The 14,899-nt window shown below is 45.5% G+C and overlaps 1 protein-coding gene across 1 annotated transcript; it reads right to left on the bottom strand.

The window, feature by feature from the left end:
• Window positions 1-424: 424 nt before the first annotated feature.
• Window positions 425-6,370, bottom strand: LOC115353484 (gap junction beta-2 protein-like). Its single transcript, XM_030042971.2, has 2 exons — window positions 6,177-6,370; window positions 425-3,744 (listed from the first exon to the last, which is right to left on the bottom strand). The coding sequence occupies exon 2, from the start codon at window positions 3,720-3,722 to the stop codon at window positions 3,045-3,047; it is 678 nt and encodes a 225-aa protein (XP_029898831.1). The 5' UTR covers window positions 3,723-3,744; window positions 6,177-6,370; the 3' UTR covers window positions 425-3,044.
• Between the last annotated feature and the right edge of the window lie 8,529 nt (window positions 6,371-14,899).

The raw sequence follows: 14,899 nt of genomic DNA, 5'->3' as shown, positions 1-14,899 counted from the left end.
TTTCTGACAAACATGTTTGTTGTTTTGGTTTCAAGGTTTTGGATGAAAGTGTAGCTTGATGAAGTCAATGGTGACTTCTCCTGGTGATTTCAGTCAAGGTATAACTCTAGCCAGTCCCACTCCTACACATCCCAGTTCTGATACCACACTAGCTACACTGGACAGTGCAGAATTAGTCTCTTTTACAGTCATGACATCAGATTTGCTGCTTCAGTTTTCAACTCTTGCAATCTTCATTCTGAGAAGAGCCCAGGAACCAAGTGCCAAAAATGTAGACACTTCTAGTATATTTCAGGAAAGAACACACACAATTCCAACACAGCATTGTATTTTAATCTGTATGAAATCCATTTGTATGTCAACCACACAATGTAGCACATGTAGAAATAGGTGCAATTCCTATGCTCCTATGAAGTATCTGAAATTTTTTCCCTACAAAGCAGCTGTTTACTCAAATTTAATATACACAGAAAATAAATGTCAGAGACAGCAGATATCTCCTGGTAAAGCTATTACCACCTGATGCTGCAGCTCTGGATCAGAGCCCTCTCTTGACCACTTCCAGGCATTTTCCCTATATCTATCGTTTTTCCCTGTGTGATAATCTAGTTGCAAAACTGCTAGCTGAAGATAACCTGATAGTGTTAGTGTTACCAGTTTTGGTGTGTCTCATTCCAAGTTCCAGTTAAACTCAAAGGCAGGCTGGGTAAACAAACTTCTCTCCCCTATGGAGCTGGTTAAGTTATTTATCACCAGCCTTTTCCAGCTGCAGTTCTGCTAGTACAAGGCTGACTTAGGCAGCACATTTGACTTCTAGTAGGGGTCACATATGTGACCTTCCACTATCAGCTCATGAAGTCTGCAGGACAACAGGCAGTGTAACCAACTGAAAAACCAACTTGCAGCAGAAGGCTAAAATCCTTACAGTAGCCCTTGGCTATTAAATGTAGTATTGGTGCATACATATTCCATTATGGTAAACGGATTTTCATTAGACACCTTAAGTAATACAGGGCACATACAAGTAATACAGAAAACAGACACCACAAGAGTGCTTTAATTATAATTCCAGAAAAAAAAATTAAAATCCTGTTGTTACAAAAGAAATGTAATACTAGAGCACCGGGAGCGTAGATAGTTTGTTCTCTTCGTACTTGTACGCGGAACAATGCAAGAACACAAACCTGATATGTGCCAAGCTTTGCTCTTTAGAGTTGAATTAAGGATATTTTCACAGTCCAATTTTCCAGTTCAGCTTATTATCAATGACTTTCCATCTTTTTTTGTTCATACTTCTGAGGATGGCGTTTTTATGCTTTTCTTGCTCCCCACTTAGATGACAGATTTCCATCTGCAGTCAAGTTGTAACACTGGATGTAGCTCACAAGCAATGGGAGCCTGCTTATGGCCTGCTTCCAGTGCACAGTGAGGGGTCATGGGTCTTAATTCATGCAGCTTTGTTTACTCCAACAGTGATAAACTTAAAGGTACAGTAAGAAATGGATGCAAATAGAGAAGCTGAGATAGCACTCATTCATTTGGGGGAAAAGCCAGTTATTAAAGCTAAGGAGGAGAAATAGCCAGCTTTCTAGAAGTGGGTTCACTGGGCAGGCACTTGGGAGATAAACTGTGTTACCGTATGTGCTGGTGTAGCTGCTTGTGACAGGCATAAAACACATTTTGAGACTACTTTGGAGAGACAAGACCAGACTGACTCACATAGTTCTTCAAGTTGGTAATAAACAATTCACAGCTCAGCAATGTGAACTTTAAGAAAAATATCAAATTCCTCCTCATTTCTGATTGGGTCCCATTGCTATTTTAGCTCTGCAAGATGTCTGTAATTCCTGCTAGACCTACCGTAAGAAGAAAGGTGATTCAGTCTCACAGTGTGGATTGTCAGAGAGATTGGGAGTGGTTTGATGGACTCACTTGAAAGGTACCTCAGATAGGGAGATGGTTTTATGAAGGAAAGCTGTGCAGGTTGGATAGGAAAAAGGGACTAATGGAAGGAGCAATGGTAGGTGCAATCTACTGCATATCAAGCTGTAAGTTGAAGCACTTCTTTTGGATAACAAACAGAATGAAACAAGGCAAATTTTCTTGGCTTTTACTGAAAAAAAAACCAAACCAAACTTTTAAAGGTACACAGCTGAAGGAGGCACAGCCAGGTGGTAAAAAGTCTCTTCATCAAATAAAATCTACTATACTGAGATTCTTCACAAAGTGTTGGGAGGAAGAGGAAGACCGTTGCACTGCCCCCACCATCTCAAAGGTGACAATCTTTTCTTTCACCTGACCAAGAGAATGAAAATCCAAACTTCATTCCTCCCACTGCTGCAGCCCCTGTGAGTGGAGGGAGGCAGCACTGACCTAATGACATTCACAGGCAGTAGAGACTGGCCACCCCCAACCCTGTAGGAGATGCTCCTCAGTGCAGGTGAGGAGATAAAAAGATAAAAACCATTGCTGGTGCCCAGCAGAGCTGACAGCATGCATTGCCATAGAGTACTTGTGTTCCTAGGCCCTTTCCTTGCTCTTCGGAATACTTGGAGAATAGGACACCTGCTATTAACACAGTCACCTCCCTGTCTTCTTCCTTTTAACAGGCCACAAGTTCCCCCCAGAAAACCTTCACCCTACTTTTGACCAAAACCCTTTGTTATTGGCTCGCCTCTGAAGCTGACACAGTGTGTTTGTGATTCCTGGCCCTGCTTTGGGCACTAGAGCCTTCCCTGGGCCTTTCCACTCCCATTTTTGAAAAGTGACTCTGTCCCAACAACAGGATCCCAGCAGTAAGCATACTTGGAAAAGCTGCTGCCAGAAGGTTGCTCTCTCTATTTGTGAATGCAGGAATACTGAATTAGCTCATGATCTTTTAAACCTGCCTCAGTGGCAGCTTCCCAGGGAGGCTATAATTTTTAAAACATGAATGAAATTCATTTTTATCCTTTTCCTTGAGTGTGAAAATGTTGCTGATTGTTTTCTGACACCTAAGAAAGTTTAAGGGAAATGGGGAGCTAGGAAATCCTGAAACCAGGGAATTATTTTAAAACCGTTGTTTTCCTGGATTCTTTCATGCAAATTTTTATCACTAGGTAACACAACTCAGCCAGATTCAACATCATGCAGATCCCAGACACAGCAAGCATGAAAATAGTAAATGTGGTCTTCTCAGTGGGCCGAGACACAAAACAATCGACTGTGTTGGGGCAGGGCCATGCATTGCACTTCACCAGGCGAGGCATCTGGTACCCATCATACATGTAATAGAACACATACATGAAGACTGCTTCAAAGATGATCCTGAAGAAGATACTGCTGGTGTATGTCCACCACAGGGGGCCTCGAATGTGAATCTTTTCATTTTTCAGCTCTTCAATATCAATTTTCTCACCATTTCTGAATCGCCTTTTCTTCTCGTGCCTGGTGTAAGCTACATGCATTGCCACCAACAACGCAGGTGTGGAAACAAAGATCAGCTGCAGGGCCCAGAGTCTGATGTGAGAGATGGGGAAAAAGTGATCATAGCAAACATTCTTGCAACCGGGCTGAAGCGTGTTGCAGACAAAATCTTGTTGTTCATCTCCCCAGACTCTCTCTGCAGCCACAACCAGGATCATGATACGGAAGATGAACAGGACTGTGAGCCATATCTTCCCGATACTGGTTGAATGTTTATTTACACCTCCTAAAACGTCCTGCAGACTTCCCCAGTCCATCTTCTTTTCTGTGTCCTTTTACCTGCAGGATGACATAATACACCAAATGGTCACTTTTCAGAGGGTGAAAAATCAGATCTAGACCTTCTACAAACGAGAGGACTTCCTAGGACTCACTTAAAAATCATATGCAAATGCAAGTCACTTTCATTAATGTCACTCATATGTTTATGGATTCAAACAGCTTATTAAACTCTCTCCTTCCTTGTATTTATGATGGGACAAGCATACCTTGGTATATTTCTCAACAAGGCTTTGGGCAGGAAATAAGTTACATCTTCAAATACGTTTCCTCCATGCATCCTCTATGCCCTCCTTCCCTTTCTTGAGATATTCCCCTTTCTGTGGTTGACCGTCATCAGTGTTTTGCCTCTCAATGTATTTCCCAAAGTGACAGAAATTACTGTCACTGCACAAGTTAAGGCCACATCTGGACAAAGTAGAGACTTCTCTAGTAGTTTTCGCAGGATTTCTTTGCCAACACCACAGCCCGAAAAGGCTGGGCTGGTGCTTTCTTTGCCTGCAAAGTAAGTACTACTTGGCCTTCTTCAGCAGAAGCCCTCACTCCACCCAAACACCTCCAGCAGGCCTCCAAGGCTTTCTGCTGTAGCTCAGACGTGGCCCTTCATCTCACAAGTATAGCATTTGGTTTTGCCAACACTGCTGAGAAGCCTCAAGCCAGCTCTGTCAGGGCTGCATGCATATATAGCACAAATCAACAGGCAAAAGAAGATACCGCAGAGCCTGCCCTTCCACATTCATTGCTATCTCATCCAAAAAGGAGGCAAGCAGACCCATAAAGTTGAGAGGAAAAAGCCCTCAGCTAAAAAGTTTATGTTGATTTTCTAGATGCTATCACACCCCAGCAGAATAAGCAGGAGGTCAAACTTCAGAGAAGCTCCATTTCAGCTTTCCTTCTTTCCTCCTACTCTTTAAGACTAAAATCCACACTCTTTACCCCTTTGAAAGTTAAACATAAGTTTCGCTGAAGTCAGAATTCAGTCTCAGGGCTCAGCTTTCACTGATCGCAGCCATTTGGAAACTATCACCAAATCGGACAAAACACTTTGAAACCAGAGCTGGGAACTTGCATAGCTGGTCCATCATCTTTCAAGGCTGGAGCTCAGCTTTGCTGTGTGGAAGGACCACACCGGCCATGGATAAGAGCTCCATCACCTCTTGGTGCTGGCTATGTGCTGTGGGGAGAGCCTGGTACCTTGCAACACCACACTGGTCAAAGTTTTCAAAATCTCTGATTCTCACATAACAGAGGAAAAAAAAAAAAAAATTCTCTACCCTGGTGTAGTTACAACACAACTAAAGGACTAACGTGCCCCAGCACATACCCTTGGTACAAGGGCCTAGCTTGTACAGACAAGCCTTGAGGCAAGAGGGAGAGGTCAGATTCACCGTGATCAGGAAAGGTGAAATTGGATAAGATGAGAAAAAAAAGCTTTGAGAAGGTGGCTGGAATTCCTTGGACTTCTCATGTTTTGTCTCTGCTGAAACTGGCAGCATTTTACGCAACTTTTTACACTGACCTAAACTCTAGGGTATGATCAGATACCTGCATCTTTCTGTTAAGAATTTCCTCACGTCTGTTGGCATAGTCATTAAAAACAAAGTCAATGAAAATGTCACAAGAGGCTAATCAGGACGGAAGGAAAGTATTTGAAGTGTATATCCCAGTGGGACGAACAACCTGAGTTCCAAGTGCAGTCTCACACTGCAGTTCTGAAGCAGTGCTGCCAGTTTGGGGGGAAAAAACCAACATTTCTCCGTGCTCATCTGCCACTGCAGAAACACTGAAACTGACTGTGGTGACTGAGTGAATCCACCGGGACGCTCACCCTGCCAACCAAGACATCATTTTATTGGAAACCACTCGGAACCCCCACTTTGCGGTTACAAGCTGGACGCCCCGAGGCGGCTCCCAGCCCACCCCTCCCTCCGCCCCGAGCTTTGCTCCCCTCAACTGCAGAGCGGCCGGAGCGCTGGGGCGGACGCGGCGCCCGCAGCGGGAAACGCCACGGCCGATCGCAATCGGCTCCCGGCGGTAGACACCCATTTGCCAACGCCAGTTTTGGCTTTGAGGCCCGACGGCTCCTCCCAGAGCCGGCTGCGCTGCGGCAGCCCCCCGGCTCGCTGCCGCCCCGGGCCGCCCCGACCCGCAGCCCCGCCGCCTCGGCCAGTCCCGGGGCCGGGGGCAGTCAGCCCCAAGCCGAGCACGGCTGCCTCGCCGACAGGCAACGGGGGCCCGGGGGCCCGGCGTGTCTACCCCCGCCTCGCAGCTCCCCCCCCCTCCGCCGCTTGCGGCCGCCCCCGACCCCAGCCCCGCCGGGGACGCCCCCGGCCCGGGCTCCGCGCCGGCACGCTACACAGATCGCGACCCGCTGCGGGGGCGCGCAGCCTAACCCACCGCTCCGGCACACGGCAGCCGCTCCGGACCCTCACCTGGCACGGCTCGGCAGGGCGCCGGGACGCGACCGGCGCGCCGCGCTGCGCTGCTGCGCTGCTCCGCTCCCGGGTCCGGGTCCGGGTCCGGGTCCGGCGGTGCCTGCGGAGCGGCCGGTCCCAGCCTCGCCGCCCCGGAGCTTTAAGGTCCCTCCCCGTTCACCTGCCGCCGCTTTTAACCCGCCCCTCGCCCGCCTCTGTCCGCGCCCGGCTCCTCCGGCCGCCCGGGGCGGGGCCGGGGCCGGGGCCGCCCGTGGGCCGCCCGTCCCCGCCGCCGGGCAGGACCGAGGGGTTGAGGAGGGGGCGCCGGCACCGGGCTCTGCCGCGCCAGCGGGGCCGCCGGCCAGTCCCGGCGCGGGGCGGGAGCTGCTGGGGACGGATCGGGGCTCCGACAGCCCCCGGTGCCCCCCGGGGGGAGCGCCCTCGGGGTCGTCCGGGATGTCCCTGCCCAGAGCCCTGCCGAGGGACGAGCATCGGGCAGAGTGGGCTCCGTACCCTGCAAACGCGGCCCTGCGCCGGGACTGATTCCCAAGCGTTAGCAGAAAAACATGTCCCGGAGGGAAGTCCAGTCCTGTGGGACCCTCCGAAACTGCCCCAGTGCCATGGCAGCCCGAGGAAATCGTCACCGTGGGCTAATTTGGACAACGGTCAGATAAAATGCAGCTCCCGGAGGCTTTCTGAAGGGTGCTGCAGGGCTGGAGAAAGAAACCTCAGAGACCTTAGATGCTTGGAATTTGGAACCAAGTAACAGATAAACTAACTGCTAATTTGTTATTAACAAATAGAATGATCTTGGTAGCCAGATGCAGGCATAACAAGGGCAGCAGGCAGCTACGGGCAGGACAGAAGTAAGGCTCACGGTTGTTTTCCCTTTGAAATCTTGTGGGCTTTCTTACAGCTGTAAGAAACCTTTCCGGTATCCTCACTACTGTGCACAACCTTGATTTCACTGCTAAAGTTGGTTTTATGAGAGAAAATAATGTAGCAGAAAGTATAAAGAGTGAATCAAAGAAGAGTTACTTGCCTTGTGAAAAGTCACTAGGCGTTACTTTTCTGGAGCTTGAGCTCTGTTATTGACAGTCAAAAAATTAAAAAGGCCTCTTATAGTGTCCTTTAAACCCCCATCTTTAAGGAAAGCTTCTGAGGATGGAAGCCATGGCCAGCCAGGCATGAATTAGTTGGATCAGCACTGCAGCCCTTACCTTGGACTTTGATTGTAAAGTATTGCTGTCAGGCACAGGTCTGCGTCACACGGTCTGTGCTTCACTCAAAACATCCAACCAAGAATGACTTCTATTAAATGACACTTGATTACAGCACAGTAAAGAGACTTTGCTTTTTAAAACACTGTGACCAAAAATCCTACCAAAAAAGGATGCTGTGTTAAAGAGGGTGTGTAGGAAAGCTAGGTGGTGAAATGTTATGCATATGACTTGTGAGATAATAAAAATTTGTCTAAGTATATAAAGTACTGCTGAAAATGGTGTGTTTGTGTCTGTATATTGAAGTAAAAATCTGTCCTGAATGTTGCACTTAGTACTGAGCTTGGTTTTGTGAGGCGTGTCTAGAAGTAGAAATGCTTTCATCAGTAGGGATTTAAATAAAATTTAAGCTTGATCTAGTAATTTGTGTAGATAACAATTACAAGAAACTAGAACTTGCGTGTGTATCTTAAAAATGGCAGTGTGAATTTGGTTTTGCTCTCAGAGGTTTAGAAAATGAAGTCAGATATGTAAGATCTTTAAATAATCTAAGAAGAAATGTCTGGAAGAATCAATTATGTTTTATAAAATAATACCCAAGTTTGATGGTGGTAACTGTAAATGCTTGAAAGAAATCCACAGCTCCTGTTGCTCAGTACTGCCACAGCAGTTTTCGTTTACAACCAAACAAAAATCTGTGGTAAAACTGAGTGCTACCTTTACTTTCCTTCATTTTTGTTTGCTTGCTTCTATGTATGAGGAAGTGTGTAATGCTTTATTTGGAAAGGAGAGGGGAATCCTGGCAAGGAATTCTGACAGAGCACAAATCCAGGGGTGCAGGCTTATTGCCTATGCTTTGCTTAACACCTGGCTAGTTGGCAGGAGGTACGAGAGCCAAGTATTAACAACTCTGGCATCTGTGAAGCTTCAGCTGTAAGGAAGGGTTATTCTGGTAGCAAAGTGATGAATGTTACAAAGTGTGTGTATATGTACAAAACATTGATTTTGTGGATTGTAAAGTAATGTGAAAATAAAAGCTTCATAAAAATAGGAAAATAAATACCATTGTAACTTTCTCAACAGAGAAACAGTTTTTAGCTTATTTCAAGATAGCAGAAATCTTGGCATCATCTTCCAGTAATGTCTTACGGCTTTCCAAAGGCTATGTCTGCACCTCTTCATTCAACAGCCCCCAGGCGCCTCCAGAGGCTCTGTCTGGATCTATACATTTAATAGTCTGCTTCACTCTCTGGCATTGCTTTGTCTAACCATGTTTTGATGTCATCTGTATCTGGATTATATAAATATTTAATATTTATCTCATATATATATCTCAAAATCCACAAGATCCTGGAGTAATTAACTCAATAGCTTAACTACGTGTGGTGAAAAAAAAAATTTGTTTCACTTACTGAAAACCTGCTCTTGTATAATTTTATGGGACATTCCTGAGTCCTCACCACTGGGAGTAATAGCTCATTGTCTTTCCCTGTTCATCTCCTCCATGAATGCATAAACTTCTGTCATATCCTCTCTCCATCTTTTTTATTCTGTGCTGAAAGGCCTAATAGTTGAATCCATGCCACGCAGGAGCTATTGTATATCTTCATTATCCTCATCGCAACTTTTTGTGCCTTTTTTACAAGAGCAGTCCGAGTACCTGCTCAGTTTATATATGCACAGAGCAATGCTTCCTGTTGCATTCTCCATCATTTTCTAGTAATTCCTATTTACTTGTTTTCATTTTTCAGACACCTCAAAGCAACAAAATGACTTTTTTCATAGTCATTCCAAGATTATTTCCTAAGTGTTTCTAGAAACAAGAACAGTACCTCCTGGGGTACATATATGCCCATATCCTTGAACGGGTGTACTTTGGATTAATTTTCTCATTGTATCTTACTTCGCACCAGCAGACACTGAGGTTCATTTGCCATTTTATTACCCAGTTACTCACACTGGATAAGACCTTTTGCTATTCCTCATAGGCAGGTTTAGTTTTGACTACCATGAAGCATGACTTTTATAATGTGCTATTCACCAGCATTTTGATTTTTGCTAATTCATATGTGTAGCAACCTCCTTATTCATCATTTTTGCTTAAAATGAGGCTCTTTCAACATCTAGCAGCTTACTTGCTACTTGCCATGCACAGTTATTGTTAATCAACTGGAAATGCAGCTATAGACTCAGATCATGCTTTGGTAATAGTTTTTATTTCTTTGAGGCTGAGTTAAATATGTGTTACATCTGACATTTTTGCACTAACATCAGCAATAAAAGCACCTTCCCAGTTCAACTCAGCATGCATAACCAGTTTGTCTCTGCGTTTACTTTTCAAACACTTGTTTTAGTCATACTAGGACCAAAAATACCATACCTGTTTAGCCTTTGAGCAAACCACTTTGTCTCCTTCAATATCTTTACATGCGTATTAGTGTCTGAAATAGGTACCCAGCCAATATTTTTATATTCACTTTAATTGCCGTCACAGCCTTTAAAAATTAAGCCTTTGCGTTTTATACAACAGTGCCTGAAGTGTTGTTGGCAAGGTCTGGCTAATACAGACACAGGGTTGTAGGAGCTCAAATCCATAAAGCCGTAGCTTCCATGTCTACTACACAACACTGAATTCTTAAAGCTTACACAGCTCCCGTGTGTGGTACACTCTGCCTCCTCCCTTCCCACACAGAAGAAATGGGCTCGTGTAATTTTCAAGGAACATTTTATTTACAAAGAACAAACTTTTATTGTTTGACATAATTACTTTGTTTGCTACTTCATCGTCTTTCAGCTTTTTAAACAGGAAACTGTTAATTTGATAAAAATACCGCTGTGGTTAAGTGCTGTAGGAGGAAGATCAGAGAATGGGAGGCTGGTCTGAGTGTGAAAACAGCACTCTGTGCTTTTTAAACCCAACTTAATGTTAAGGGCTGCAAAGATCCTGGATTCTATCAGCGTTGCTGCTGGTCACTCCCACCGCAGACATCGATCCCATAATCCTTACAGTCTCGAAACTCTTCTCTGTCAGGCAAAGCTTAAGACCACTGAAAAAAAGAAGCCAGTGCATAAGACATCAACCCTTTTTTATGTTCACTGCCCAGTTCAAACAATTCAGGAGGTTTCTGGAGAGGGCTACAGCACCTAGTCTTCTACCAGACAGTTCCTCAAAATTATTCTCCAAAGTTACTCCACAAGAGAGTGTGGGCCCTGTCTTCTGTTGGTGAAATCTTGGCTGTGTGGGTTAGAAAGGAGGTTTAACAGGTTTCATAATTTCATCCAGCTGTAAAAAATAAATAAATAAATAAAACCAACAGCGTGACACTGTAAAGTGACACTTAAAGTGACACTTTAAAGTGTCAGTAGCTGCCTGCTCCCTTGTTGCGCTCCCCTGTGGCAACCAGAATTTACTTTGTTAGCGGCTGTTTGCCTTTTCTGCCTAATTCGAACTGATTAGCATGGTTCCCTCCACTTCCCAGGTCCTTTGTCCAAGTCCTGCAGCTCCAGAGACACCTTCCCAGGACTGCTGCCTGTTCCCCCCGGGGGGCTCCCGGCTGGCCCAGCCCGCTCACGCCGGCCGGCCTCGCAGCTCAGGGGGTCTCCCCCGCCCAGGCACCGGCAAAGGAGAGTTTACAAAGGAGGGTCCTGATTTTCTTTGCTTCTGGGAAGGTGCTTTCCACTGTCCCTCAGAAACAATCTTCCCTAAAGGAGAGGGGGTGCAGGGAACAGGCCAGAGCTAGGGGCAGACCTTCCTTGTGACTAATTCCCACCCTTTGTCATGCATATGCTGTGTCTGTAAATGCAGTATTAGAGTTCAGGCAAAGTTTTCTCAGGTTTGCCAAGAACACTTTAATCTTTGATGCTTATCTGAGGAGGTTTTGTTCTTCTGTATCTCTTGGAGCACACAGAGCATGGAAGAAACCCACATCAGTTTACTTATTCACAGATAAGAATGGGAAGAAGCCAATGAGAGAAATCGGTGGCAAACGCTGGAGCCTGGGGAGAGAAATTGCTGAAGGCGGTATTGATGGTGCAGCCATAAAGGCTGCAAAGTACAAAGGGTAGTGCCAGTGAAGCCTGAGGAGAGGCTGGATGCCAACAGTGGGAGAAGGGCTGATCCTGTACACCCCAAGGAGGGAAGGGGAAGACGTGGGAGGGGAGCGTTGGAATTAAAATTTCTGCTGTGTGTCACTGGACTCAGTGACAGGAGCTCAAGGGGAATGGAGGTGAGAGCAGACAGCATCCGATGATGTGTGATTCCTCCATGGAAAGTGGGCTGGATTCACATGTTTTGCATTGTTTTAATTCAGTCCGAAAAATGTACATTCCTTCGCTCCTTTTGTCAATATTCAAATCTCTGACTATGTGACTAATCCAGCAGAGTTTGCTGAGGTCTCAAGTGCAAGTCCTGAAACAGATTAAAAACAAGAATAGGATGATTCAGTAACGACCTGGTTGCACCTATGTATGCATCATATTAACCAAGTCATTTACCGAATGCAAATATATAATGGGAACCATTTCCTCTTGCTGAACTAACCAGAGACAAAGGAGTTGAACTAGGTTTGGGAAGGGTCATGAGGAATTAAGGGGTGCAGTTAAAATCTCATGCTGGTAAAAAAAAAAAAAAGCAAAGCAGTGGCTATGACAAAGAGCTTTCCAGGCAGAAGCTACAGTCAGGCCCACACCAACATGTTCCACCAAGAGATGTGTGCTGGATTACAGCTGTGACCTGGAGATCCTGTGTCTGTGTGGCACTCTCAGTCAGCTGCAACCCCGGGGCCCTTTGGGTGGCACCCCCATGTCCAGTGCTACTCCCTGGAGCGATGTCCCTGGAACACGCTTGTGAAGCCACATGAGATGCCTCTGGACAGTGTCCGAGGAAATAAGGAAAAGTCAAATTCTCAAATGCCCACCGTTTGGTTTTTGATTCCCTAGGTTTTGTGCACTCTCCATTTTTAGACTTTTTTTCCTGGCAATTCAACTCCCTGTCAAACTGCACCTGTCACTCATCCTATCAGAAGGCTCCTTCACATGTTGAAGCCAAGCAGCTCTTTCTTTACATGTGGGTATTGAAGAACAAGGGCTCCATTGCCAGTGAGGGGTGAAGATAATTTAGCACTCTGCAAGGGGGTTATGCACATAATTTAGAGAATGCTCCAAACCTGCTGACTTTTGGCGGCCTTCTATAGTCAGTGGAGCACATTAAAGAAGAGCACGGTGTGACAGGGTGATAGTGATGCTGATTGGGGAAAATCTACAGCACCTGCGGAGCTCTTGGGTGCTGAAGCACACAAAGCTACGTGCAAAGCTGGCACTAGTGCCCCGGTGCAGAGACAACATCAGGAGGGCTCCTGTCATGCCAGAAAACCAAGCAGGCAGCTGCATGCTTGAGCATGACTGCTGTTAGTCAATGGGCAACAATTTGGAGTTGGAAAGTCAACAGAAATTATGCAAGACTGTGAGGCTCTGCATTGTACAGGAAATAATAAAAGAAGCTGAAGTAGGCTTTCAGGAAGACTTGTTTGGCCAAGGGCCACTGAGTCTATAATGAAAAAGGGTATATTCCCAGATTATATGGCAGTATCTGCCCAGATCCACTCCTCTTTGGGAGTAGTGCTTTTTGAGTGATGGCTATGGTTCATCAATGTCTATGCTGGACACCAGGCAGCATTAAGGAAGGATTCAGATACCATCTATTCACTGATGTTCCACAAACTTGAAAAGATACCAGTGATGATCTATACGTTACTTCATACCTAAGAGGGAAGTGTTACTACCAGAGTGGGGAGTGAAGTCAGCTTGCTGGAATGATTCTGCTGACCTGAAACAACCAGACACAAAAACAAATACCAAAGTACAGAAAAATGCTGTTGAGCTGAGGGCAGCTGCCTTTGTCAGAGGAAGGCAGATCCTGCTTCGCTGGGGTTTGGGAGAGGTGGGGCTGGACTACAGCACAGTATTGCTGCTTGGAAGGACTCTTCTGAGTTCTCTAGAATATGCAAACCCCAGGCTAGTAGCGTGACTGTCAGATAGTGTATTTGATATGTAAAACCTGACAAATAAACACACAAGTAAAAACAGGGCAAATACTAGACACCTTGCTAACATAATTTAAAAAGAAACAAATGAACATATTACTAAAATAATTCTTTTGCTGTTGACTAAAATGTTCATGGGCCAGTAAGTGTGACCCTTTTCATGCCCAAATTTTTCTGGTTTTGCTATGTTCCTTTGCTGCATTTCTACAGGTAATAAACAAATGTTCAGTATAACTGGATGGACTTTTAATATTTAAGGGCTAGGTGATGATCAATGCTTATGGTTTATGACCTCCACTGATAAATTTGGTCTACAATTGGAGATAACAGCTAGGGACTGAACCAGCAGTTCATGAAAAGAGTCAGTAATTTATGACAGTATAAATCATTGTGAACAGCCACGGGAAGGGTGAAGTGATTGTTGCTTTGTATTCAATGAAGTTTCATAGCGCTTGTCTGTAACAAGTTGGAAAGGGATAAGGATGTTGGCTCTTCCCTGGCTTTGTGCAATAAGAGGTGGAGAACACTTTGAACATGGCAGTATCCTTGGGGTACAAAGGCTACTGGTGAAGAAATCCCTGGAACTCTTTCCCCAGTAGTCTGAATTGTCTGTCTGCTATTTTAGGCTCTCCCTGACATCCTTATGAACTTTACATTTGTGCTTCCCTGTCCTGACTTTCCTAATAGCGCCTTTTGCTTGCCTGAAGGACAGTGTCTTTTCAGCCCTGTCACTCTCCCCAGTCTTTTTGTCAGCAGCTGCCACAGGCTGGAAAAACTGAGAACTTGTCTCATTTCTGTGTTTCTTCTTGTTGAGGACCAAGAAGTCTCTGGTGTGCAGAATACTCCCAGAGAGAAGAAAGGTTGTTCCTTGGGCCTGACTTGGACAGTGGAAGGTGACTTCCAAGCTCCTTGGGGAGACAGTTGTATTGGCTGATTTGAAAGGAAAAGATAAGCTGCAGACTGCCAGGATGTTCCCTGAAAGTTCTCTCCAGGATTTCCATGCAGCTGCAGGTGCCTTTCAGCTGCACAGAACCAGGGAAAGGAGCTCAGGAGGTTACTGAGTCTACACTTAGACTGAATCAGCTGGACTTGGACCAAGCCAAAGCAACCGGATCATTCAGGAGCGGAGCAGTAATTACTACTAAATTAATATAAGGAAGGAGTCCTTGATTTCTGGCTCCAAAGGGTGGTGGAGCCCCAGGGAAGGTAATGTTCCAGGTACCAACATTGCTCCACCTTGCTTGTCATCGTGTCGCTAATGGCAGAAGTCCCAGTAGAGCCCATTGCAGAGATCTGTGGGAAGGGATTCTGTAGACACAGAAGAAACAAAGCCATCATGCCAAGAAATGGCAATGAGCCACACAGCATCTCCTCAGAAATGCCATTGAGAGTGTTTCTAAGCAATGTGTGCATTCAGGATTACAAAAACTCCAGGCAGAGACAAGAAATATCCCTTTCAAGCAGCACCCCAAAAGAGGGA

Source organism: Aquila chrysaetos, chromosome 19 (assembly GCF_900496995.4).
Source record: "Aquila chrysaetos chrysaetos chromosome 19, bAquChr1.4, whole genome shotgun sequence".
NCBI lineage: Eukaryota > Metazoa > Chordata > Aves > Accipitriformes > Accipitridae > Aquila > Aquila chrysaetos.
Note: the sequence above shows the minus strand (reverse complement) of the source record. Positions and strands in the feature narration are given on the sequence as shown.